Source organism: Anticarsia gemmatalis, chromosome 17 (assembly GCF_050436995.1).
Source record: "Anticarsia gemmatalis isolate Benzon Research Colony breed Stoneville strain chromosome 17, ilAntGemm2 primary, whole genome shotgun sequence".
Classification (NCBI taxonomy): Eukaryota; Metazoa; Arthropoda; class Insecta; order Lepidoptera; family Erebidae; genus Anticarsia; species Anticarsia gemmatalis.
In genome coordinates, this window is record NC_134761.1 from 5,841,059 (window position 1) to 5,866,489 (window position 25,431).

The 25,431-nt window shown below is 36.5% G+C and overlaps 1 protein-coding gene across 1 annotated transcript in view; it reads right to left on the reverse strand.

Annotated features, from left to right (window-relative positions):
• Window positions 1–25,431, reverse strand: part of LOC142979746 (ADAMTS-like protein 4) — a 99,553-nt gene that overhangs the window by 36,175 nt on the left and 37,947 nt on the right. Inside the window, exons 3-7 of the mRNA XM_076124882.1 lie at window positions 11,862–11,931; window positions 10,478–10,620; window positions 1,743–1,884; window positions 506–608; window positions 84–214 (exon numbers count right to left, since the gene is read on the reverse strand). Of these exons, the coding sequence (XP_075980997.1) occupies window positions 84–214; window positions 506–608; window positions 1,743–1,884; window positions 10,478–10,620; window positions 11,862–11,931 (589 nt within the window). The remainder of the gene's footprint in view (window positions 1–83; window positions 215–505; window positions 609–1,742; window positions 1,885–10,477; window positions 10,621–11,861; window positions 11,932–25,431) is intronic.

Below are 25,431 nucleotides of genomic sequence, written 5' to 3' on the forward strand. Positions count from 1 at the left end.
AATGAGTAATATTACGTTTAGCGCTTTAGTACCTATTCATCATTTGAAAACATTATACGCACTCAGTGTTTATTTTAACTTACCTTACAATCTCCTTGCACGCAGATAGCTCTGAAGCCTGGCTTGGTGCACGGCGTGCCGTCGACCACCAGCGCGAGGGATGCATAGAACTGCTGTCCACGAGGCCGACAGTTCAGCGTGCAAGGCGAGTCGCCTAGAATAAAAGAAAATAAAGACTTTTAGAACAAGATCTTAGGGATTCATTAGGGTTCGTGGAAAATCTGATCATAATTAGAAAACTTTATTATCTATAATTAAAATAGACTCAGCTTTTTATTACCGAGTTTTTTAAGGACCACAGCTAAGCTAGGACCAAGCAACTAGCTTGGTCCTAGCTCTGAATTAAATTCTATGGAAAATACTAATTCAAAAAATGGGCCTTTAAATCAGCATACCTACTTTATTTATAACAATGTTTTTGTAGTATACTTTTATATAAACTTACCATCAACGTAAGGCACCCAGGTGTAGAACCTGCCGCGGAACGGACGGCGGTCGTACACGGCGCACTGCTCCACTCGCGGGTCGCGCACTGGCCCCGGACATGCCTGAATACAAGCAAAAAATATTTATAAAGCATACAATAATAATTTAAATGTTATGGCATTTTAACTACAAATTATTATACAAAGGCGAAAACGTTTTGAAGTATTGAAATTGAAGTACACCTTTTTGATAATTACAAGACTGACGCTAAGAAAAAAAATAATCAATGAAATTAAATACAAATTTTACTTATCGTTTCAAAAATTAACTAAAACACAATCTGCTTATGAGCTGAGCGTGAATAAGTGACGATCAATGAGTCATTCGTAATATTTAAATTTCAAAATTGTTTTTTTTTCTTCTTTCTATTCTTTACAACCAGACGACGAAAATCTATGTGGCCTATTTGATGAATTTCGAAAGAGGTATTTATGAATAATTCTTTACTTATTTATGTTTTTTTTTTGCATAAACGGCTGCTGCAACTCAATTTGCTTTTGTTAAAGACTTTTTATTTCATGGGAAGAAACAAAATAGGTCTTTCGCAGAGAGAGGATCAGAAAAACCATAAACATACCTAAATAGATTAGCAAAAAGTTTTTTAGCACGCCAGATTAATTTTACTACTTGTTAATGTAAACTTTAACAAAAGTTATAGCATTCTTCAGAGCGTTGTAAAACAGTTTGTAATAAATTCTGCGTATGACTGATAATATGTAATAGGTTGAACCGGTCATTGACCCGCGAAGAAAGAGATTGCCGCTTCGACAATGAGTTGTGTTTATTTATTATTATTATGAATCGTCATGCTTCTTTCACTTATTGTGTGAACAAAGGTCTCAATGGTACTTATTTGTATAAGATGTATTAGTATATCTAAGTGTTGCAATATCAATCAGTCAGTCTATTATTTTATTCAGGTGAGGCACATAAGAGTGAGTCAGCCATGAGAATTCACAGTAAAATAATTTGTAATAAAGATTTTTATGATCCAATTCATTTTTTCAACACTTTCTTACATAATATTACGCCTGTTAACCCTAAGGTGTTGGCAGATCTGTATGAAATACACCCACGTTTAGCCACGAATGTGAGTCCCATGTTATAGGGATGATATCTTTTATAACATGTCAGTCGTACGCAAAAAATTGCTTCTTTTCTAAAGTCTTAACATATTTCAAAAATGTATAACTCACAATAGTGTTGCACTCATGATACCGCCGCGCTAGCCCGGGACAGTCAGGTCCCGTGGTATTAGGCGCGTGGATCACGTTGCGTACTCTTCTCGTATGCTCGGCGCTTCTCACTAGTTTCCTTCTTTTTCTGCTGCGACGCATTCTGGAATGAGAATGAGGATTTTAAATGAATTTAAATAAAAATAACTGTTTGAAAACTTTGATATACCTATTTAAGTTTACAGTAGTAAAACTAGCTTCTGCCCACAACTTCGTTCGCAGGCAAAGATTTTCCTGGGTAATGGCTATGGTCTAGTAGTTTAACGGTTTAGAATAGTAACAAACATACATACATTCATCTCCACAAACTTTCGTAATATTGGTTGGAAGTAATGGATGTGTAGTAGTGATAGGTCGTATTGTTAAATTTTGAGAGACTATTAAAAAAAAAATCTTTAGGTGTAATAGGTTTATCATAGGCAACTTATGGCTAGGAATATAAAATACATAAACTAAAAACAAGATTTTAGGTAAACACGACAGAGAAATGTAAGCAGTATGAATACATTCAATGACACGCATCTTTCAGCACATTGAAAATCATCAAGGATGCAAATGACCTCAATGACAATGTTGTCAACGAAAATAGCTGCAAAGTTGCATATGCAATGTATGGATATTTTCGTATGTTCAATCAATCAAAACACGTTGTCCAGTACTGAATATCTATCAGAAAACCGTTACGATGGACGTCAAGGGAGGATATTACCATATTCATCATGTATGGCAGACGAATTGGAGATCGCTATTAAGATGCTGATTAGATAAACTGAGTAGTGTTTAATAGTTCGCTTTGTTTTATTGCGTGTTGTTAAACGGTAACCTTGTTTCAGTTGTATAAGCTACCTGATAATCTATGTGATCTCAACAAGAGTATTACGGGTTTAAATCGTAGGGAAGATCAAGAATCTCGGCATAGAAAAGGTAGAGATAGGTATTCCCTATCCAATATATTGCTATAAATAACATGTTGTTACGATTGCTAGTGAATTTTCTGTTAATTTTCTCTTCGTCTGCTCAATTAACTTTAAATAAGATAAGACACATACATATTATTCTAATACATATTTTACAGTATTTAAACAAATAAGTGTTACTCCTGAGTCGATGCAATTCGATCGAAACGTCGGGTATAAGGTATCCTAACCTTTAATTTTCTATTACGCTTAAGAGCCGTTGCATTATAATATCAAACTATATAATACTATATATATATATATATATATATATTGTTACTCTATTACTGGCGAAAAGTGATTAAAATTTCTCAGTAAATTACTCTCATGAAATAAAATTCTACAGTCAGATAAGCAGCTAATTATCCTTGAGCGTTTATAAATATTAATAAGTTCTGACTAGCATTAGTATGTAAATGATCTCATTGAGGCAAAGCTGGAGCCAACAAACACATCCTAAATTCCTTTCATTCAGAGTCCGAATGACGTAGGACTACGTACTTACAGGAATTCCTTAGTATTTTTTACGATTTGTTCTCGCTAATGATAGTAATTTTGCAAGAATCTATACTAAAGTCTTTCTTGTAAGTGATTCATATAGAATTTTCATTAGGTACATGTGACATGTAACAATTAGAAAAAGACTTATTAAACCGTAAATATAACAGGTATTTGGCAAAATATTTTCGGTGAAGACGATTTTGGTGGGAAAGGAAGTACTTATGGACGTGAATGCAGCAAGGGAAGTTTGTAAGGATCTCTATTTATTCTGAAAACGCAACCTTTTGTTGTTATTAAGTAACCGCTAACTACGCACAGGTCCTAAAACCGTTTATAAATCCTATCATATCGTATTAGATCAGCATCTATGATCCAATCCCTTATTACAATTCAAAACCAAACTTCCAGTAGACGTGCACTACAAAAGTGTGCCATCAGAACATTAAAACGCAGTGCAAAGGACCGATCATCTCTTATGATTCCGGGTCGCGATCGCATTGTGTTGAGACTAGATAGAATCTGTGACGCACATGATACGAGCCTACCAAAGGGATTTGGTTACGATAGTACCGTAGTAGTCGTATACGCAATATGCATGTGTTCGAATAGAACAATTACAATTTCTTGGAATCACAGTTCAAGTATCAAATTTCTGAGTTGATTGTGCGCAGTAATTATGATTCAAAAGTTTAAGTTTAACAAATTGTTGTAGTGTGTTTATTTGAATATTATTTTGTAGATATTGTTGCTCGATTATTATTCGCTAACCTGCAATTTCTCGTACTACTGTTTGGTCACAAGTAGCTGGATTCTCTATCAATATCGACTACCGGTAACGGCTAGCTATCGAGAAATTTTCTATGCAAATCGGACCTCTAGTGGTAGCCTTAGGAACTATTTTTGTAGAAAATTTTAAATGTCAAACTTTTTTTATTCGACTTTAGAGAATCGCGCTACAGTACTATAAATTAAATAATCAGTTGCTAATTATGCGAGAGTAAATTAATGGGAATTATATGGTACATATACCTACTTAAATATGCGCACAACGAATGCTTACTTATGCTCTAAGCAAAAGCTATACTAAAACACTAACCTACAAACTCGTGCCAAGACCTAAGACAATTATAAATCATTTTGACTTTAAAATCAATCACTCAATACAAACTGAACGGTTACGATAAGTTAGTCACGGACTTAAGTATAGAACTAAATAGATCATTAAAATAATGATTAAAATTTATCATTAATTAAGAGACTAAAATGGTATGTCAATGTTATGTTTGTCTTAAGACAATAGGAGTTTCTTTCGATGACTAATCTCCTACTTATATGGGTTAGGGAAGCTCCAAAATCTGTGGTGCCCTACGTCTCATTTCCTTAGTCTACTTTATTGTTTCGGTTTACCGTTTACCCATCAATATATTTCTTATCAGATTCTTAAAATCCAGTTGTGTGATGATATAGTCTTTTCAAAGGCTTTTACTAAAGGCTATATCATTTAACCATTAACTTTAGCATTCAACTTTTTAGAGTCTGCAATATAGGTCTTTAATATCTCGGAATTTTGCAGTAATACCTTTCGGAAAATAAATAAAAACGATATAATAAAAATATTTCAATATCAATATTGCACTTAAATCCAATATTTAGTATCACAATACAGTGCGGCATGCGCAAGCGACGCACAAACGCATCGAGGTAATGAAACCGCATTGTTTCAGTTCGTCATTAGTACGGGGCGCAGCCGCTACGGGGAGCCACACACGACTTTTGTCTTGTAATTAAAATTATGAAACAGTACAGCCTCGCCTTATAATACGCCTACAAATAATTGGTTCCGATATTGATACTTCGTTCTTTGATGATATGTTTTAATTAGTTGTTCGCGCCGAGTCAGCCATTTGTTTTATCAGTGAGATGCGGTATCTAGGAATGTTTATTGTTTATCGCTTTGTTTTAACGAAAAGAGATGGGTTTGATACTATCGGGTGTTTACTGCGATGTTTCTGGTTTCTCTATGACAGAAGCTATTTATATAAATCATAGGGAAATCTACTTATACATTTTTCACGTTATGTACCAAATTTACACGTAGCACGTTGTTGACTTTATGCGGTATCAATTTTTATAGTGACCTATGTCCCATGTTGACCCATGTCCTCTTTATTGAACATTCTTAAAATATGAAAGCAGGTATGTTTATGTCCTTGATCTCAGTGCATGGTTGATAAAGTTGGAACTGCAAAACCGAAACTTGACGGTAGACTGTTACCTATGCTCTGTAATTCTGTAACGAAAACAAATAGTAAATTATTTCACAATTTTAGTAGCAACAATTAAGATATTAATATTTCGCATTGACGTGATATACAATTAAACAGCTAATGAACACATGTGCTATGAATTTTATATCGAAGCAAACTTCTTCATATCTCTAAGTAATCGTAAAACTTCGGGTCCATTCGGTTCCGCTCGTAAAACGGTTGTAAAAACAAATTGGAAAGCAATATCTCTTTGCTTGTCTCTCGTTAACATGACTATTTAGCTGATTAAATATCACTCTATCTACAATCGTTGGAACATATTTGGAACAGCTGCGAGAAAATATGTAACGATGTTTTGGTAGTTTATGGCAATGAAATTGAATTTTCATGTTTTAATAAGCATTTATTACTGTAATAGTAAATAAACATAAGTTACATATATTACTTAAATAGTTTACCTTCCTCGCTTGCGTTAGTACCAGTTATGACTAAATAACTTTTTGTTTTACCTAAGAGAAAAGTTCGTATACAACTATAAGTATGGAAAATACATACTTAGTATGTCTCTAAAAGAAAACAAGTCTCCAAAAAAACCTTAGGATTTTTCATTAGTTAAGGTATATTTTATTTAATAATGTTGATGCATCACCACTTATGCAAAAGACCCTAAAATACAATAACTTTACAACGACCCAAACATCTTGTGTAACACAAAGGTTAAGCCAAACTCGAACACATTTTACATTTCTCACACAATTCATATAGCACTTACAGACATTTACAAGTAAACAATACGATTAAAATCATGTACACACTAAAGAGCTTTATTTGTACGTCAATCAAAATCATGGTAGGGAACATTTGAGACCGGGATCTTGTTCTATTGGCCCAAGTTCAGGCCAATATTGGCTTAATTTGCCATGTTCGATGTGAAAAGGGCGACGCAGAGTACAGTTTTCTTATTAGCCTTTGACTTGGTGAATTCGACACGAGATGCCTGTCACATTTTGACGTGATGCTATTGATTCTCGCCAATAAGTGATTTGTGTTTGTATATTGGTACAAGGGTCATATCAATTGGTGATGACATAAAATCTTTTATCGTTTTAGAATCACTTAAGTCTAATTTTGTCGAGAGAGTTTTATAAGTCCAGAAAGGACAACTGTTTCTTTAGAATGTGTTATCGTATGTATCAACCGTCAAGCATTTGATACGAACTCGACGCGATTTCGTAATTCCGTGGTCAGTTGTCTCATTTATTCATTTATTTAAACAACAATTTCGAGGCAACAAACACATATTTGGATATAATATTATTTACTCTGGTGAATCAATTTATAAAGGTTCGTCCACAACATCGGATCGTTCGACATAAAAATGTGAAAGTGTGTATAATGTAGCGCGGATCGTTTTGATGGGCGAACGAAATTTACGTGTCCAATCGACGTTCATAACCGTCACATCTCACTTGTACGAGCGTGAGTGAAGGACATTAGCCGAGTTATTGAAAATGTTTGTGACTATGTTGCTATGCATGTAAACGAAGCTATCACAACATGATTTTGAGACTAAACGAAACATAAACGTATTATTTTGTTGGCTATTTAACTCCATTTGAAGATGTTCTAAAATATTATAAAACGTCATTAATTACGTTTCTGACATTGACATTGGCACACAAATACTTACTTACGAAAGGTTACTTACGTACATTTAAAATGTACTAGAATGCAATTTAAAAATATGTTCCTACGGCACTGGGTAGAGACGCTGATCAGATTTTCATACAAAATTTGTCAATAGCTAGCCTGTTATTGACAGTGGATAGTAGTAGAAAATTGCGCTATAGAAAACATAAGCCAACCCTTAGAATGTTAGGACGTGATTAACAATCTATGGTATTAAGGTATGCCGATACAAGCAGTTAAAATAACCAATCAATGAATCATAACATATAAGGATTCCTAGTCGCAACTCTCGATTGTCGGGAAGCGATATGTTTCGCGACTTGCTCACTTACTGCAATACGACCGTCGACCATTAGTCACGGGCATCGTTTGTCACTGTACTTGAACTTCTATTACATTGGAAGGGTTGATGACTTCCCGATGATGTGGGAAGACAACCTATTCTTAAAGAGATTGATGGATTTGTGGGCTAATAGTTAAATGTGATTTAATTTAATGCAGGATTTGATGTGGGAAGATACGTCTTGGATGTCTTAGCGGGTTCAAGTGATATGTGGTTAAAGACGGATTGCACATTTGCTTCTGTAGTATGCGAAATTAGATATAGTTTTTTATGACATGACCTAAAAGTTATCGAAATATCAAGTACAATACAAAGTATGAGTTCTAATATTGTACCAAAAAATGTTGATATTTTTTTAATGAAAAGGCCTAGCTTTGTTTACTAATATGCATATTTTCAAATGAAACAAATGAACTCCAAAATTATTTTAGTTATTTGTAATTACAACATGTGTTAACCGTATATTATTATGTATGCATACCTCGTAATTGCATGTATTGTTTCCAACATAATACGTGTATGAGTAATACCGAACAATATCCTCAATACTGCCAAAAAATAACTGTTTTCTATCGGTTACCAACCGTTTTATAAAATTTACATTTCTTAAAAAATTTGAAGAAAGCCTTGCTTCTTACTGTTTTTTATTTGTTTTATGCTAAGTTGAACAAAAGGTAGGTCTTAAACAAGCACCTAACATTTTATAAACAAGTAAGCAACATTGCAAAGCATTCTTTAGTGAAAATAAATTATCATATTTTTATGTCTAAAAACATGTTTAACGGAAAGATAACAACAAAAAAGAGTAAAGTAATTGCTTCCTGCTATCAATAACTAAGTACTTGCCATTGAAATAATATAATAAGGACATAAAATAAGTAAATTATGATATCCATCGTACAAGTCGGGTCGTGAGTCGGCGATACCGTTGTGACTCCACTACTATTGGTTCTCGAACGATATTTTAACAGTTATTAAAAATTCCCTTCCCGATTGTTTTGATTATAATAAACTAGACCTTAACAATTATCGTGATTCCTGTAATTAAATTAGCTCTATTGAAACAAGCGATAAACTAAAGTTTCTCAAAGTACCTATATTTGCATCTCACTCAAACACTTTGACTGAATGAGGACATTTTGAACATAAAAAAATTTTTTTGACAACAACTCATCGCACTCAAGTAATTCGAATCAAGATGTAGCTCTATTCCAGTATAGAAACGTTAGCGTTGCATGTTTATGACCTATAGGTATTAGGGAGAAACTCGAAAATATAATCGAAACAGTTTCGAGTATCCGTGGTAGTCACCACCTAGTACGTAACTGTAGACGCGCGGTGCGGCGGCGCGGGCGCAAGGCTCTCCCGCGGTGGGCAGCCCTCGCTCCTTTATCGATCACAGGCCCTATCATTAGATATCATTGTGATCTATGATCAATGCGCCCGCGACCCAATAGGGTTGATACTATTGTTTCGTATTATATTGTAGTTTGTGTGTCGATATATTTTTTATAATAATCCAATATTTTTTTTAAATACGATTAATTTAAGTCGTTTTATTGTTAACAGAGCAAAGAGACAGTGGTTTTTCGATAAAGTGATAATATCCTGACGTTGAACTGCATTATTATTTCCGCTGCTTAATATGGTTAGAGATAATGTAAATGCATACGTAAAATTATTTTTATAATTAACCCCAGTACTGTTTTGGTTAAAAGATGACATCCCAAACAGGTAATCATTTCGCATTGTCTATTAAACACGAAAGCCTAAATGGTTTTTTTGTATGAGATTCTAATACATTACATTGAAAATAAAAATGACTGCTCAAGTAAACAATTGACATAGAATACCATTTATTTAAATTCCTAGATACAAAAACCTACAAAACAAAACCCTGTAACAATCTAACAAATCCATATCACAACGATAAAACAATATCTTAACGACACGACTTATAAATAGCGGTTCTATAATGATATAATTAAGTCTTCCATACAAAAAGGTCGAACATTCATCTTATTCAGGCCCACTTGTTTGTTTTATGTTGTCAAACACGAATACGGTTTTTAAAACACTTGAGAAATTGTAATAATGACGTATTTATTTGGAGTTTTATCAACACACGGCTTGTTTGGTTGTTAGATTGTATTATTAGATCGTTCCCACTGATTGTTTATGGTCTATTTAGAATGTAACATTGATTTTATTTTACTGCATTTGGTTAAATTACGAAGAATTTGGACAGTTTTGTTCCAAATGTTCTTATAGTGTAACAATTTTGTAGAGAGCCTAGTAAGTAAAGTGCAGCCTTTAGAGGTACTTATACAAATTCATATTTTAAAGCATCAGTGACCGGTTCACGCAGCTTATAGTGGCATATCTAATACATTTAATTTATTTTGGAAATCCACAGTGGTATTAATTAACATCGTCGATGCTGAGACTTTTTACTAAATTGTCGGACTATAAGAGCGTTATTTCACTTGATTTAATTCGTTGAAATATTGTTATTGACTTCGTAGCGAGTTAAACCGGAAGGGAATTTGTGTAACTTAGTTATAACATTGACACTTTAAGCCGAGTAAGCCTTTCTAAAGGATGTTTTCCAGTGAAAATTTGACACAAATATTTTGCATCCCTAAAGTTCGTAAGTGACTGGGAAATGGCATTAACGCCTATAAACGGGAATTATTCCTTTGTATACTATAGTAACTTATCGTTATAATATATTTGTCGTAATTATAATAATATTATGATTACTAAATTCCTTTGTTCTTCATCAAATGGTTAACAATTAATCATTCAAGAGCCTTTGAAACAAACATTTTACAATGGGTACGTTTTTATCAATAGTATATGTACTAGACGGTACATATAGTAGTAGTAGTGAATTTGGAGGATGTGGAGGATATGGAACTAATTCGTGTTTGACATTACCTGGCGGGATCCCTCGGCAGACAGTGGCGCTCCTGTACTGCAACACCTCCCCCGCAAGTCTTGGAGCAAGCGGACCATGAGCCCCACGAGCTCCACGCGTACACAGTCGCGTTCGTTCGATATACTTCTGTCGTTCTTGACACCTGAGGAGCAATGGACAACACCTGTTTTTAATTGTCGTAGATATACAGGCATGCGCAGTTTCAAATAAATACATCGACGATTATTACTTATACTCAATTCTTTAATCTTCTTCTTGAAAAGCGATGTATTCGGAACGATAGACATACAGTTATGTTATTATCTAATATTCTAAATACCTAGTGAAGGTTTCGTCACACAGCAGGATTATGTAAGCGCATTCCCACATGCATTTAATTAAATAAATGGTAATAAAACGATCAGAAAAGCGAAGTTATATTTAACGATGCATTGCTGTAACAAGTCACAATCACAAAGAGAGTGCGAAAGCCGTCAAATTGCATAATGCGAACTATGATAAGTGGCCCATTGTCTCTTCTCATTTGCAATAGTTCCTCTAATCGTATTCATATACACGGGAACAGAATAAAGTCTAGCCTTTATGTGCTATTAATTATTGGCGGAATTGGAAACTAATTGACATAATTAAGGAAAAAATAAAAGAGACATTAAGTGAGTTAAGATGCAGAACTCAAAAGTTAATGAGGTAACAATTTGATAACGCCGAACTGACTCCAGAGTCCATAACTTTTTAAAAGTTTTGACTTTCCCGACATAGTGAAGTATGCCCAATGTTTACTGGTGTAGGTATGTGTGAGCCTGAAGTCAAATTGGCAATACGGATCTCTCTTTATTACTGTCACTGTATACATGAGTACCAAATTTTGAAACGAAATGAGCAGTCAAGGAAACATTGATTCAACTGATAGCCATTTCTATTAGATGAATGGTGGATTGATTGATGGGTCATTGACGTTGTACGAAATATTCCACTTGGCCATAAATTATTGTTGAAATTGTGTCTAAATTGGTCCACATGTTTTAGTCTTGCAGACTAATATTGTTTAAACAGTTATAATATATTGCTTTTTAGAACATGATTTCAGTCACGTATCTAGTATCTACGCTCTGGGATTGTTCACATCTTGTGTAGACGTTCACCCCATCACGTATGTACAAATATTTTCATGAAATATGTTCTGCTGTTCAAAGCTTCCCAGCAACCGATCACTTGGCACTACAGAACCAATATTTTCTCATGTAACAAGTAATTCCACATAAATACTCGACAATAAATCTAAGTCAATATCAAGTGCAACCGTTTAACCAATTTCAAAGAAAGTGCTCTTCGATCAGTGCAAGTCGAGATCAAAGCGAGATAATTGATGACGTAATAACTCACCGGTCGTCCAACTTCAGTGCTCGTTGTTTGTGCATATATTAGTGAGTCCCGCGAACACACCGCGAGTATCCTGCAACAACAACAGTTTGACTTAACGTCTGATATGTAAACATGTATCTGTGTACGAAAACAACATGTGATCCTACAAACATTACGTGTGGTATTACTCATATGATTTATCACTTTTATTTGTCGAAGGACTTTGTACGATACTGAAAGTGTTGAGATTTCCAGAAAGCTTTGTCCGAATTATATTTACGGTGTGACGAGAACGTCACTTTACGGAAATATTTCGCTGTTTGTGATCGCCGACTCATCTTTTGTTAAACAAAGAAATGCTTTCACTTCGTAAATCACTGACGACTTGCGTTTCAGATTTTATTGCTTTGCTACTTTGGTTCGGAGCTTTGACTTGTGAATTTCGCTTTTTGTTACATTATTTGTAGGTTACTAGGTAGACATGTTACTAGGGGCTTTGTAAAAAGGTGTGTACTTTTCACAAAAGTAAGCTTTCAGGTCAGCTCAAACTCTTTAATATTTTTAACTAATACGTTATCGTTTGTTTGGTTATATTGTTAGGAAAATAGGTTCTAAATATTTACCTAGCATGCAACGGTCAGTTTGGCACTAACATCTGGATAGCAACATTCTAGTGCAACATGATAGGTGGTCGTTCTCATTGCATTCCACACGTTTGGAATTTATTATTGATACGTGACTTTCCCCACGATATTCCTTCAGCATTTAAAGACGGTGATACATTTATTTTGAATGCCTAACTTAACGAGAGCTTTGAAAATAAATTGGTTTGCTGCCAAGCTGTAATATCAGATGTCCTAAATTGTATTCCTGCCCTAAATTGTTTGGGAAACTTTGATATGAGCTAAGTCCTTGAGGTCCATTTTAAACCAGGAAGTTTGTGATGTTATATTTATTCGTTAATAGCCTTTGTTGTTACCATTTCAAGGAATTGGAAACCGACCTTCAATATTACGGACCCTTTCTTAGAACCAGAGGCGCCACACAACATCAGCTAAATTCTATACACAATACGCAATCATAACAAATTAATATTAAAACAAAGGGCTCTTAATAACCAATGGAAGTGTCAAATGATGATTATAATTTCCATCACAATCCGAGGTAGTACTTTATGCCGCCGATAGAGGGCGCACATGAATACAAAGTAAGCGATAACATCAAAAGGTAGAGCCGTATTAAACTAAGCTTTACTATGGAGGAATTAATAGGAAATCATTTTGCTACTTTGCATTGGATATTATACGAAAAGTAGAATAATTTATTGATGGTGTTGATGGGGAATATAATGGTCTTAGTTTTAGTTACTGATGTTTTAGGCAATTTCGTTCAGAGATTTAGAGATTTCATCCTATTGCAAATTTGGCATAGAATCTTTAAACGACTATCACAAAGCTTGAACCAAAATCAAGCTACGATATCTCTAACCGCTTTTGGGCTTACTGTTTGACCTAGAAGGTAATATTAAGTCTGAGTACCTTATACTTTTCACTGTTTTATTTGGGCAGCAATTATTATCACATTTTCGTTACAACTCTACAACATTTTGACGTATATCTCCACTAATATTGATAATATGGGAGCTACGTGTACTTGATTTATGTCCTAAAATAAGCTCATCACTTACAGCTATTGTGTCTTTGTATCATTAAATTTGTTCTTATCTTGGTCGTATTTGAATATTTGAAACGTCCCGCGACTTCCTCGTGGTTTGTATCTCGCCAGATTCGATGCAGATAAGATAGGAACATTTTACTTGCAGTGATATATACGTAATCCAGTGCATAAAGGGAGCGGCTGTCTATTCGAATTTATTACCTTAACTTCTTTACGACTATGAGTTTGCACGAACATCCATTCGGAGGCTGTTTAATATTAGAACTTTGTATTTATAATTCAACTTGACGATATTGTACAGGGATGGCAAATAACAAATAAGAGAAAAACTAGGTATATTTCGGTTGATAAGTTTGTTGATTCGATTTTGTTGAGTAAGCTGAGAATGTTGTGTAGGTATGGTGTAATTAAATACAACTTTTTGAATAAATTGATACGATAGCAGACTTAATCTTGACCTTATTCTAGTATTTCTAGTGAACATTTATTCATTATTCAATCAACACACCAGTCATGGTCTGTCTGGACGATAGCTCGCAAAGGAGTCTTAAGTAAACAACCAATATCACCATCGTTATTTCAATGGCATTTTTCAGTTCACATTGCCATGTGTAAAAATAGGACACATTGGGTACTAGTGTACAAGTCATCAAGGAGTGTTCGACAGTCACGGATGGGTGGTCGGTTACGTCACCGCTTCGACACGGACCAATCTGACGATAAATCACTCGTTTCTGGATCGGAATGAGATCACGGGCCCAAATCGATACTAAATGAAAGACAAGCTTAATTGGAGTAAACCACTCGGTCGTGCGGGATTTATTTTGTTGTATTTCTTTTGTTACGAATCAGTATTGTTGTGTAGTGATGCCTTTGTCTTTGCGCTGGCAATTGGTTAATTGGCTCTTACAACATCTGCGAAATAACGAATGGGGGTCTATGTATATAGTACTTATAGTGTATTGTTGCTTTCACAACACTACATACCCAGTTGAACAAACTGATCGATGGTATTTTAATTTGCATGAAGTTTACCCAATATATTGCAACAAATATATTTTTTACATACATAAATAATAACGCCTGTTATGCCTGAAGGTGAAGGCAGAGGTGTATAAAGTACACCCACGTTACGTCAACGATATTAGTCCTATGTAAGAGAGGACCAATTGCCATTTTTTTTAAATAATGTAATCAAAATAATGTTCGAATAAATCGCAGCAAATAGTAATCTTAAATTATCGTATCGTATAAAATGTTTTCCAAGTTTCTTCCTCACGATTTACTTAATCACTTGAATATGAACCATTAATTGTTCGTAAGGTATTTAGAGGCGGTTTCGTGTGACTATAATTAGAGCAGGTTCAAGTTCATCTCATCTGGTTCAGAGGTAAACGGTCGGAGACTTAACTACCGATAAATACCTACCAGTGCACCACACACGAATAATGGTTAGGGCTGGCAGGATTATAGTTTGGAAATTAGCTATACTTTTACTTGGAAAAACTCTCTCTTAACCTTTATTTAATTAAACAAGTTACTTTATGGTTCGCTTTTTTTAGCACCTTTTTTTAAAATTAGGAATGCCATACCAGATTTTCATCTTTCATAGTAATATAATTTTAGTTGGAGGCGTAAGGTAGCTAAATTATATAGGTAGCATAAATGATAGAAGGTAACTAAACAATTATCAGTAAAACTTTCCTTGCAATGATCACATTTTCTTCAACCATCTTCCTCTTTTATTGATTCGGAAGTAATATAACTGTTATTAACACTTACGTACTCGATAAAGCTACGAATTATTCATCTGGATGTAGCGTCAGCCCTAAACTGACCACTGGTTTTATTTATTTGTATGAAGTGTGTTACCGGGCGATAGATGCAGTGGCATTAGTTAGTGGGTGATAAAATCTGTTCCGGCACACGCACCAAACGTTCCGGCTCCCTATTAAATACAGGGAGAAAAAACTGGCGCCTAGCTTCTTATAGTTAGATCTTTAAACACGTGCCGATAAACATTTATTAAGATTTGAATTAGATAACACTATTAATCTGATCATAAAACCTGCTAAATTATCATTATTAATTTGATAAGCATCTACTTAATAAATATATCAGATCTATCTTATTTTAAGTTAATGAGTTTAACCATAAATTGGAACAACAATACCATATTTAGACCCAAAAATAATACAGGAATTTGTCCCTGTCAGCAAAAGCGTCCATGCCAAATAAAAATTATAATTTACACCAAAACATTAATTAGATTAACTTATCAACATTAACGTGACTCAAATTTATGATCGGAATATGCAAATGGCAGCCCATTGAAGCCCGCACGGTAGCCCACTCGTACCGAATTATTAATATGTTTACAAAGCAGATAACAGAGGCCCTTTGTGTAAACGACCATAAAAGTAATTGGTGTAATTCATCTCAATAGGTTATGTTGTAAAATTGGGGTTATAACTCCAGTCCAAAGTACCGCGTGTGCGCATTACACGGTTCGAGTTCGAGTTTCTCGCGGGGTTGCACCTGACTGTATTTTTTATGACCAAGATTTATCGTTTAATTGGCCAAGAATTGATAATTAAACTAATAACTGTGTTATTTTCATAATTGGTCTGTACACAGACTGTAATATTAAGATATTAATTTTATAACGTTGACGGAATTTGTTGCGCAAATAGAAATAGTTTTTGGGGTCTCCTGTCTAACAATTGATAAGTAATCAGGGATTAGGAATATCTTAGACAAGATAAAAGGAGATCTATGTCTACTTTTATCGATTCTAGGAAAACACAACTCACGCTTAATAAACGAGTCTTATGTCAGATGGTTCACGATGGTACAATCGTAGAATTTACACTTTCAATCCTGACTATGATAACCTTACACTCAGGGGTGTATTTACCCTAGGGCTAGAAGGGCTATAGCCCGGGGCGGCAGGCCGCGAGGGGCGGCCCAGGGGCGGCCTAAGGGCGGCCGGCAGGCCGCCTCGACGGCTTTGGTTTGGACATTTGGAAAAGTAAAAAAAAAATAAGACGTAAGGCTAGAACGCGCCTGAGCCTCCTTTTCCAAGTATGCAAGCCGCCCCTTATTCTCTCCTGAACTCTTATGTCTGAAGTAAGTCTGACGCCGACGAAAATATTTTAGTATATGGCTAACGTCGCCCTGCGCAAAGTAATTTCTAGAAGTTCTAACCTGTACTCGTCTATCTAGAAAAATAATAAAGTTATACAGCGGTGGAACAGAACAGAATTCATTCTGTGACGGTTCGAAGCTTCTGAAGTGAAGTCAGTCTTTCTTGGAACTAATAACTATATCTTGGGTCTCGGTATGTTTAAATGTTGATCGGCTCGCGTTCGGTTAGGCGCGTTGTTTTTTCCCCTCGTTGGTCTGCATCTTGTCGTGGTGAGGGGGCTTAGTAACATTGAAAGTTTGGGGAAGCAGCGATCGCGATGAATAAAAAAATTCATGTGCATGTCCCTCTGCTTGGAGAGGACACAGGTGCGGGACAGGTGAGCCGTCAGAGGAAGGACGGGCTCGGTGGGCACTCACACTGCCCCGAGCTGACGAGGAGCCAGGCCGCTGCCACCCTCGTCAACCGTCGAATATCGTAAACCCGCCCATCCTTGACCGAGGGCCTTGCCTTAACCAGCTGGGTCGCGAGGAAACCTGCACTTCTTTGAAAATCCCGAGTAAGCCCAGCAGTGGCGCCCCCTTTGGGTGCCTTGCGTGGTCAGAGTTCATTTACTTTGCGAGGGGCTGGAGGGAATAACAGACGCAAGCGGCCACTGGGGCACCTCCCGCCCTCCAGTAGTATAAAGGTCACCGGACCTTGGGGCCTCTACTTTGGTGGAACGATACTTGCCGCCACACTCGCGGGAACTGTTTGGATAATACAAATTTGAAAACGAACCCAATTGATGTAAGTGGGAGAGGCGAGAAGCTCAAACCCAAGGAGATCGGGGGCGAGAAGCCCAGCCGTCTTGACTGCATAGCATAGTTGCGGAGGGTCGGAGCACGCCTGGTTTTGCGCGACCCTCGTCGCTGAGGCCGAGGTCGCTCGGGAGTCTAGTGTCGATTCCGACACTGGCTCCGACATGAGCGTGGTTTCGGATGCGACTCATCTATCCGAGAGCGGCCGCCTTTGGCGGAAGAGACGACCGCGCCTTGAGTCCGAGGAGTCGGATGGGGCGGGGAAGAAAAAGGAAGCGCCGAGGAAGCGAGTGTCAGACAATGACCCCAAGGACAAATCCGCCATCCAGCTGGCGGATACCATCCTCACCAGGCAGTGGTGGCCGACAAATCCGAATCCGTATGCCACGAAGGAGAATCTGGCGCGTCAGGCCCAGGTCGATCACATGCAACGAGAAATCGCTCGCTCGGAGCCTCGCATCCGTCTGCCCCTAGTGGTGGAGAAGACGGGCAACCAGGGACAGCCACCGCCACCACACCGCAGCTCACAGGTCCCCGGACCAAGGAGAAGCAGGGTAAACAGCCGCAGCCCTCTTACCTCTTACGGTGGCTTCCAAACCGCCGTTCACTTACCCGACGAATGCCAATGAGTAGCAGTTCGTCGGGAAAAACAATAAGGCAGCCAAGGCGCCCAATGTTACAGAAGCCGACAAAACGGGCAAGAAAAAGAAGGCGCCCAAACTTCGGGCTCCGAAATCGGCTGTAGTGATCATCATGCTGCAGCTAGAGGCGGCAAAAAGCGGTGCGACCTACAGAGACGTGATTGGGGACGCGAAGGCCAAAATAAACCTGGCCAACAATGGAATAGTCCGCTTCTTGGTTGCGACTCCTGGAGCTCGAATGTTTGAGCACCTAGGGGTAGCAAGGGCCGGAAAAGCGGACGCCCTGGCCTCTAAATTGAGGGAATTCATCGGCGAGGACACCGTCCGAGTGTCCAGGCCCACAAAGACCGCGGAACTGAGCATTACAGGTTTGGACGACTTGCCTCCCCAGAGGAGGTGAAAGTCGATTAAAGCCGGTTTAATAAATAAAATTGACATTGACAATGTAAAAAACGAATTTGTTAAAAATTAAAAAAAAGTTTAGTTTTTTTCATTCCCTGATGGGGCGGAAAGGTGGCAAAGCCCGGGGCGCGCCATCTTAAAATACGCCTCTGCTTACACTACTCAATATAGTCTACCTCATCACAAGTTCCCACAAACCGATTAATTCATCGATCTACAATCATCGGCAACAATCGATATCAATCTGAACGTTTTTTCATTATCTGTACAGACGTATGCTCCAATCGTTTAACTCAGTTGGTATGATGCAAAAGGTTCGTGACATCATGTCAATCTGTGGCGAATATGGGACCGCTCCTATACAATAATAACACGTTGGAAGTCGGTCAGACCGACAATGTCTGCCATTGTCTTCGTACTAACTAATTGCCGTAATCATTATAGTATTATTATGGAAGCTCTATACGTAAGTAGTTGCTGCTGCGGTTATCAAATAACAGCTAATAAATAATTGGTGGCGAGCGTGTCGGGTGACCCAGGCCAGGGTTAGGGCTGAAATTTATTGTTCCACTGAAAGCTTTGTTTCCATTGAAGTGAAATATATTGAGTTTAATAAATGTTTTATGGAAACTTTAATAATATTGGCCATGAAAAGTTGTTACTAAGAATAAATACCTGAAACATTTCTTTAAAAAATCTGCAACCTATCACATAAATCGTGAAAGCTGAGTTCCTTTCGATTTCCAAGAAAAACTGCCTAGTAAAATCCCTAATCGTTTGGGCTTTTAACACTTAACCAAATAGCTTGCCCACACCGCAGACTGAAAGCAAATAGCGGCAGAGTTATATGTATAATAAAACACCTTTAGCGATCTATTCCCATACACACTTGTCAGACGCATGCTTCGTGTCAAAATAACTCGCCATAATCGGGCGCATACGATAAATATGGCTACCCGGATATATTGACGTCCGCCGCTGTCTATAGCCGCTTGCAGACGTGTGATGGCTGCTTGTTTGTTCACATTTCAGTAGCGCAATTCTGTATAGTCTGTACTATTCAGTATCGAGAGTTTGACATTTAAAATGTACTGCGAAAATAGTTTCTACGACTTCCGCTAGAGGCGTTGATCAGATTTTCATACAGGATTTCATAGTAGAGAATCGGGCTACCGATAGCTCGATTCTTAACCACAGCTGTCGTCTACCAATAACTGGCTAGCTATCGAGAAATTTCCCTCGTAAATCTATTTAGCGCCTCTGCCGGGCTCCGTAAGAACTATTTTGGTAGTACATCTTAAATGTCAAACTCTCGATACTCGACGGTACAGACTATACAGAATTGCGCTACGGATATATCGATGTCCGCCACTGTCTATAGTCGCTTGCAGACGTGTGATGTCTGCCTGTTTGTACACATTTCAGAACAATTTGCGATTTCCGTATGGAAATACAACTGTTAATGCACATTTGAGATCTATCTGTTGAATCAAGTGAGACTAATAAATCAACTCCTTATTACTGAGTAATCTTACGGTTGTAGATTCGTACTATTTTCGATCAGACTGTCATTGTTTTGTCTGTACTATTTTGGTTCTGATCATTCTAAAATAGTACGTTTGTTTTATAGGAATTTTATGGTTAAGGAGTAAAGGCGAACAAGGCCGCTTTCAAACAAATGCCAGAATCACTTGCATTTCTATCACTATTTCTCGGCATCCTATGAGGAAAAATAAAATACTCTTTATTGAAAAAAATATTTTGATTACTATGTTTAACGTACTTATCAATCGTGAAAACGTTTTGCCTGTTAAAAAATATCGAAGTAGTCGTGGGAAATGTTTTAAAATTCTGGAAAATTCCCAATATTACAACTGTCTCACGACATTTAATGCGTATTTTCAATTGTTTGATAATAAAAACGTAGCCATAAACATTTTATTAGGAAACAAAATGTTTGTTTATAGCCACAGATATTTGTTATTCTCTTTGTGTTAAGCCATTATAATTAATGTGATTTTTAGAAAGTCTAACGGGATCGAGAATGGTTTTTCACTATTTGAACAATCTTTTTCCAAAAATATACGACAATCTCCTTATTGCTGTTAATTGTACAGAAATTTCAATATCGAACGAAAATTAGCGTAAATGAATGTAACTGACAAAAAACATAAAATAATTTCAGTGTAGTAACTAAACTTAATTATTACAATATTATTACATAATACATAAAATCAAGATTTATATACCCGAAGTTGTAGCCAGAGTTCATTGAACTACACCTACGTTTCGCTATTAACGAAATTATTAAAATAATGAAAAGTAAACAGCAACGAAATGCAATATAACAATCAAACAGTTCATCAACATAATAATTTTCTTTGAAGTCCACAAAACTTCTACAAAGTTGCGTAATAACATAAGTAAAACATTATAAACAAACAACGTTATTATGACTATTCGTGTATTAAATCAGTACATAATGTTCCAAACAATAAATTAATTTACGTCAGTGACGTCACAGGCAGTATATGTTATAAGCTAATGTGCTGGACTAGATAACATCCGGCTATAATTTAACTAAAAGCTAAGATAACGGGCGTAAACTTCATTAATGCCTGCCAATTGAGCTCGGAATGAGACCGCCTCTAGATATGAGAATGAATTCATAGTAATGTGTGATGAATGTCTTCGTAAGTAGTTAGGCATTTCGTATATTATATACCTAAGTGCATCAGTAATACATAAATGTATGTAAATCTTTTATAATTTTGTACTTTTAAATATCACTGTAAAACTCAAACGCGGTCATTTGATTCAAAATTAAGCCGAGTTGTACTCTGGTAACCAAATAACTGATAAACATATGTAAATGATAAAGATGACATCCAGGCTCTGAACAGATACCTGTGCCCATCACCCTAATGTTAGTCCCGGGTGGAATTTGAACCACTATTATATAGACAGGCAAGTAACGCCTTAATGACATAACATTAGTCATAAATACATTAAATACTGATTATATAAAACCGTTTCAATTTAACTCGGTTGACAAGGAAATGTAGAGCTTCTAACCTCAGAATACTTATCAGCTATTAGGATTGCAATTGTAGATAAAAATATAATTATCAGTGATGTAAAGCATTTCTTCTTCACTCCTATAATTCTTAAGAATAAACTTAACGAACTCATTCATATTATTAAACATCATATTTCCAGTGATGAGTTTAGTTTATCTTTCATCTCCAATAAATGAACTATTAAAATAATCACCAAAGCCTTGTCTAAACATCAGGTTAGTAATTTAATTACGTACCGTAAATGGTCGCAAACTAATATACAGTTGCATTCAATGAAGTCTTCCCGATACTGAAATAGCAATTCCATTTATCTAAATTACTTGGCGGTCGTATTTTACAGCTCCATTTTCTTGGCGTGTAGTTTAATCGTTTGACCTAGTAATTCATACAGCTAATTTCAAGCCAGTAACTGGAGATAGCTTGCGCACCATTGAATTTCAAGATCGCGAACGAATTGCTCAGCGGAATACAGAGGGCAAATGGGCAACGTACCGGTAGAGTGTTATAGGGCTACAATATTAATAAGCTTAACTATTATCATTGTCGAGATGTGTTAGCAAACTGCTTAATAATTTAGGAAAATAAAGTCATCATCTAGCTAAAATAATTCCTTAACTCTTAGCTCATTTGCCACTAAGCTTTCCATCAACAATTGCGTACCTAGTTCTTTAAAGTTGATTTTATCAAGTATCGAGAGTTTCACATTCGAAATGTAGAGACTGTAGAGCAGTTACCGGTATCTGCCGCATAAACTTTAATTCAGATTCCACAAAAGCGGAGCACTTTTGAATTAGTCATTTATGCTCGAAATAGGTACAACTTCATAATACATTATCTGATATAAAGTTTCACCGGTTTACAGAATAAGTACGTGTTGTCGGTTCCGTCGGTACCCGCGTTGTGCGTGTTCACTAAACTGAGTAACGGTGTGGAACAGACTGGGCTCGCAATTAACAAGGTCTGGTTCAGAATAGGACCAGATGTACACAAGCACATGTACTAGTTTATAGAATACTCACTTTATAATGATCGTATGCATGTATATAATGTAAGCTTGCACGCCCCGAGATTCCACCATCATTACATGTTACGCTGCAGGTTTCCGACTACTAGTAGGATATTAAACTAAATATTAGTCGTATACTATAATTAAATTTACATAAACGCAGAACAAAGATTAACAACATAATAATAATAAAGATGTGAAGTATAAACCAAGACTCTCAGTGACATTCGAAGTTTCATCGCTTTTGAGAGCTCCGCACTTAAAATATAATTAAAATGCCTGCTTGTAAACTGGTCCAGTGCAAACGATATTAATATGCAAAATGTTTGATACTTTATTAATTGCTGGAGTGTAGCTGTTTATGATCGGTCATTTAAGTTATGTTTCGTAGGAACTTGTCAACAGACTCGTTTCAAGAATCAAAGTAATGACATAAAAATTATTAATTTGCTTCCTTATCTCACTAAATGCTATCGGGATCAGCCTGATTCGGGCCTAATTTTCACCTTGTTGGCGTGAATCGAAATAGGAAGGGAAACGATAAATTGATAGCCATTCCAGCAGAACACGAATACAATAAGTTCACAGGACCGTAGTTAGTTTATCATAACACCATAGGAGGTGCATAACATCGGAATATGCAAAACAGGTTGAGGCGAATGCAATTATTGCAGTCATAGATAGATGCACAGAATTTTAAACATAAATCAATGGGGGTTTATGCTGCTTTGGGCATTCACAACGCGTCGGTGGCGCCAGGGCTCTGTAGGGAATAGCTTTGTGTCATACTTCAAACGTTTCATGCTGTCATCGACATATTCTAGCGCTTGGTCCATCGGTACTTTATAGCTTCCACGTGTCGCGAATTGTGCATAATGCCCGACTGTTTGACCCAGTAACGCTGACCCGTGGTACATTTTGTGAATAGAACTCTGTTTGATCAGAATTGCTGAATGTATTTACTACTGTTGTGTTGTATGTACCTCAATATTTAAGTCAACAGTGTACTTTATGTCTAAAGTAATGTCACTTTGAACGTCATATTCCCACATTGATTAAGCGTAAGTCCAGAAACGATACTTTTTGCCAAGATAGAAAATAATTTTCTGACAAATCTCCAAAATTTAAGACATTTTTTGATGGTAGGTGGCCTTTTTTGCTACATTGTCAAGTTTTGCCGCATATTTCAGCTACGCGTTGAAAAATATAAATATATTATTTCTAGATGTTCGGGTTGAAAAGCTGTCAAGTTGATCCAACACACACGCCGTTACAGTTATTTCAATATCTCGTAATGGTACATAAATAGTCACACTTTGTAACAAATTGGCTACGAATACTTTATAGCTGGCTTTTAGACATTTCTTGTATTTTTAATCCAGGCATCAGGAAACAAATATGACGGGCAAACTTATTGCCAAGATATCGATGAAAAATGTTAGCGTCTGACGTCGAGTTTATAAATAATTGGATCAATAAATAATTCTATAAATTTTCCGTGTTGAATAAAAGTTTATAGGTGCCTAGAAAGGCTGTACTTTATTGCATCAATTTCTAAGCTTGTATTACAAATGGTGATCATATATTATCGGCGCTGGCGAGTCGATGCAAAATATTTGGACGTTGGGCGCCTAACATTTGTACATATTTCTCGGAGCGTTTTTACCCATTTAGAATTAGGCGCAACAAGCAGGCTACGGCGTCACCCATAAAATTTGAATAGTTAAATGAAATATGAGGCCACGTAATTGTTTTACAACTAGACTAGCTTGAGGCGGCCGTCGGCGCCGCGCAAGGAGACGAAAAAGTGATTTGGCAAAATTAATGACTTGCTTCCATTTAGTTAGGAATCTGATCTACACAGAGTAATGATACAAACAGAGCGCACCATTGAGGTGTATTTATAGAGCTAAGTGTAATTGATCATCAGTTAATGGGCGTATCCTTCTTTTACTAATCACCTTTATCATTTAATCCTTCGAAATTAGTAGGTAGAGTTGGTGTCCAGTTATTTTAAGGTCAATTATAGTAAGTGGTATTAACGTTGTTATGTCGAGTGGTTACAAGAGTTCTGTTTACATTTGATACTAATATCAATAGAGTTTCCATAATGTACACAATTGTAAAAAAATATGTTAAGTTGGAATAGATATCAATTTTATCATTCCATATTTTCATTGCAAAGTTCAAGGAGATAAATATATGGTAAATTATTTCTATTAAAGCTATTTTCCTCTATAAACGTACACATGTTTCGCTCCAGAATTATAACAATTACGTATTCACTAGCTGTGTTACAAAAGACGTACCAAAAACGTCAACATTGCCCAATTGAAACGAAGGCGACATGCGACACTGTCAACGAGTTACTACACGATACCCAGATACGGGAGATAAACTTGTAGATAACCAAAAGTTGATTCAGTCGTAACGGTTATTCGAGCGCGTTTTATTCAAGAGATTGTTTAGATCTATAACTTAACTGGCGGATAAAACTTTCATAAAATCTACAAGAATAACTTTTACAGAAATAAAAATTGTTTACCGCTCTACAATTTTGAAAAAATATGTATAGTACATAAATATGTAGTCTGTTTTCTTACATATTTATGCGTAAATGAACCGCATGCAATGAATTCAAACGCTTTCAAAGGGGTCTATCCCACTAGTCCCGTTGAGTTGTCCCGTGACGGGACAAATGGCACTATTTTGTCCCAGTTGTCCCGTGACGGGACAAGTGACACTGTTTTGGTGCCAGTTGTCCCGTTGCAGAAAAATCACGGGACTAATGGGACAGACGGAAGGGTCAAAGCAACTGGTTCCATTGAGTTGTTGTTTGA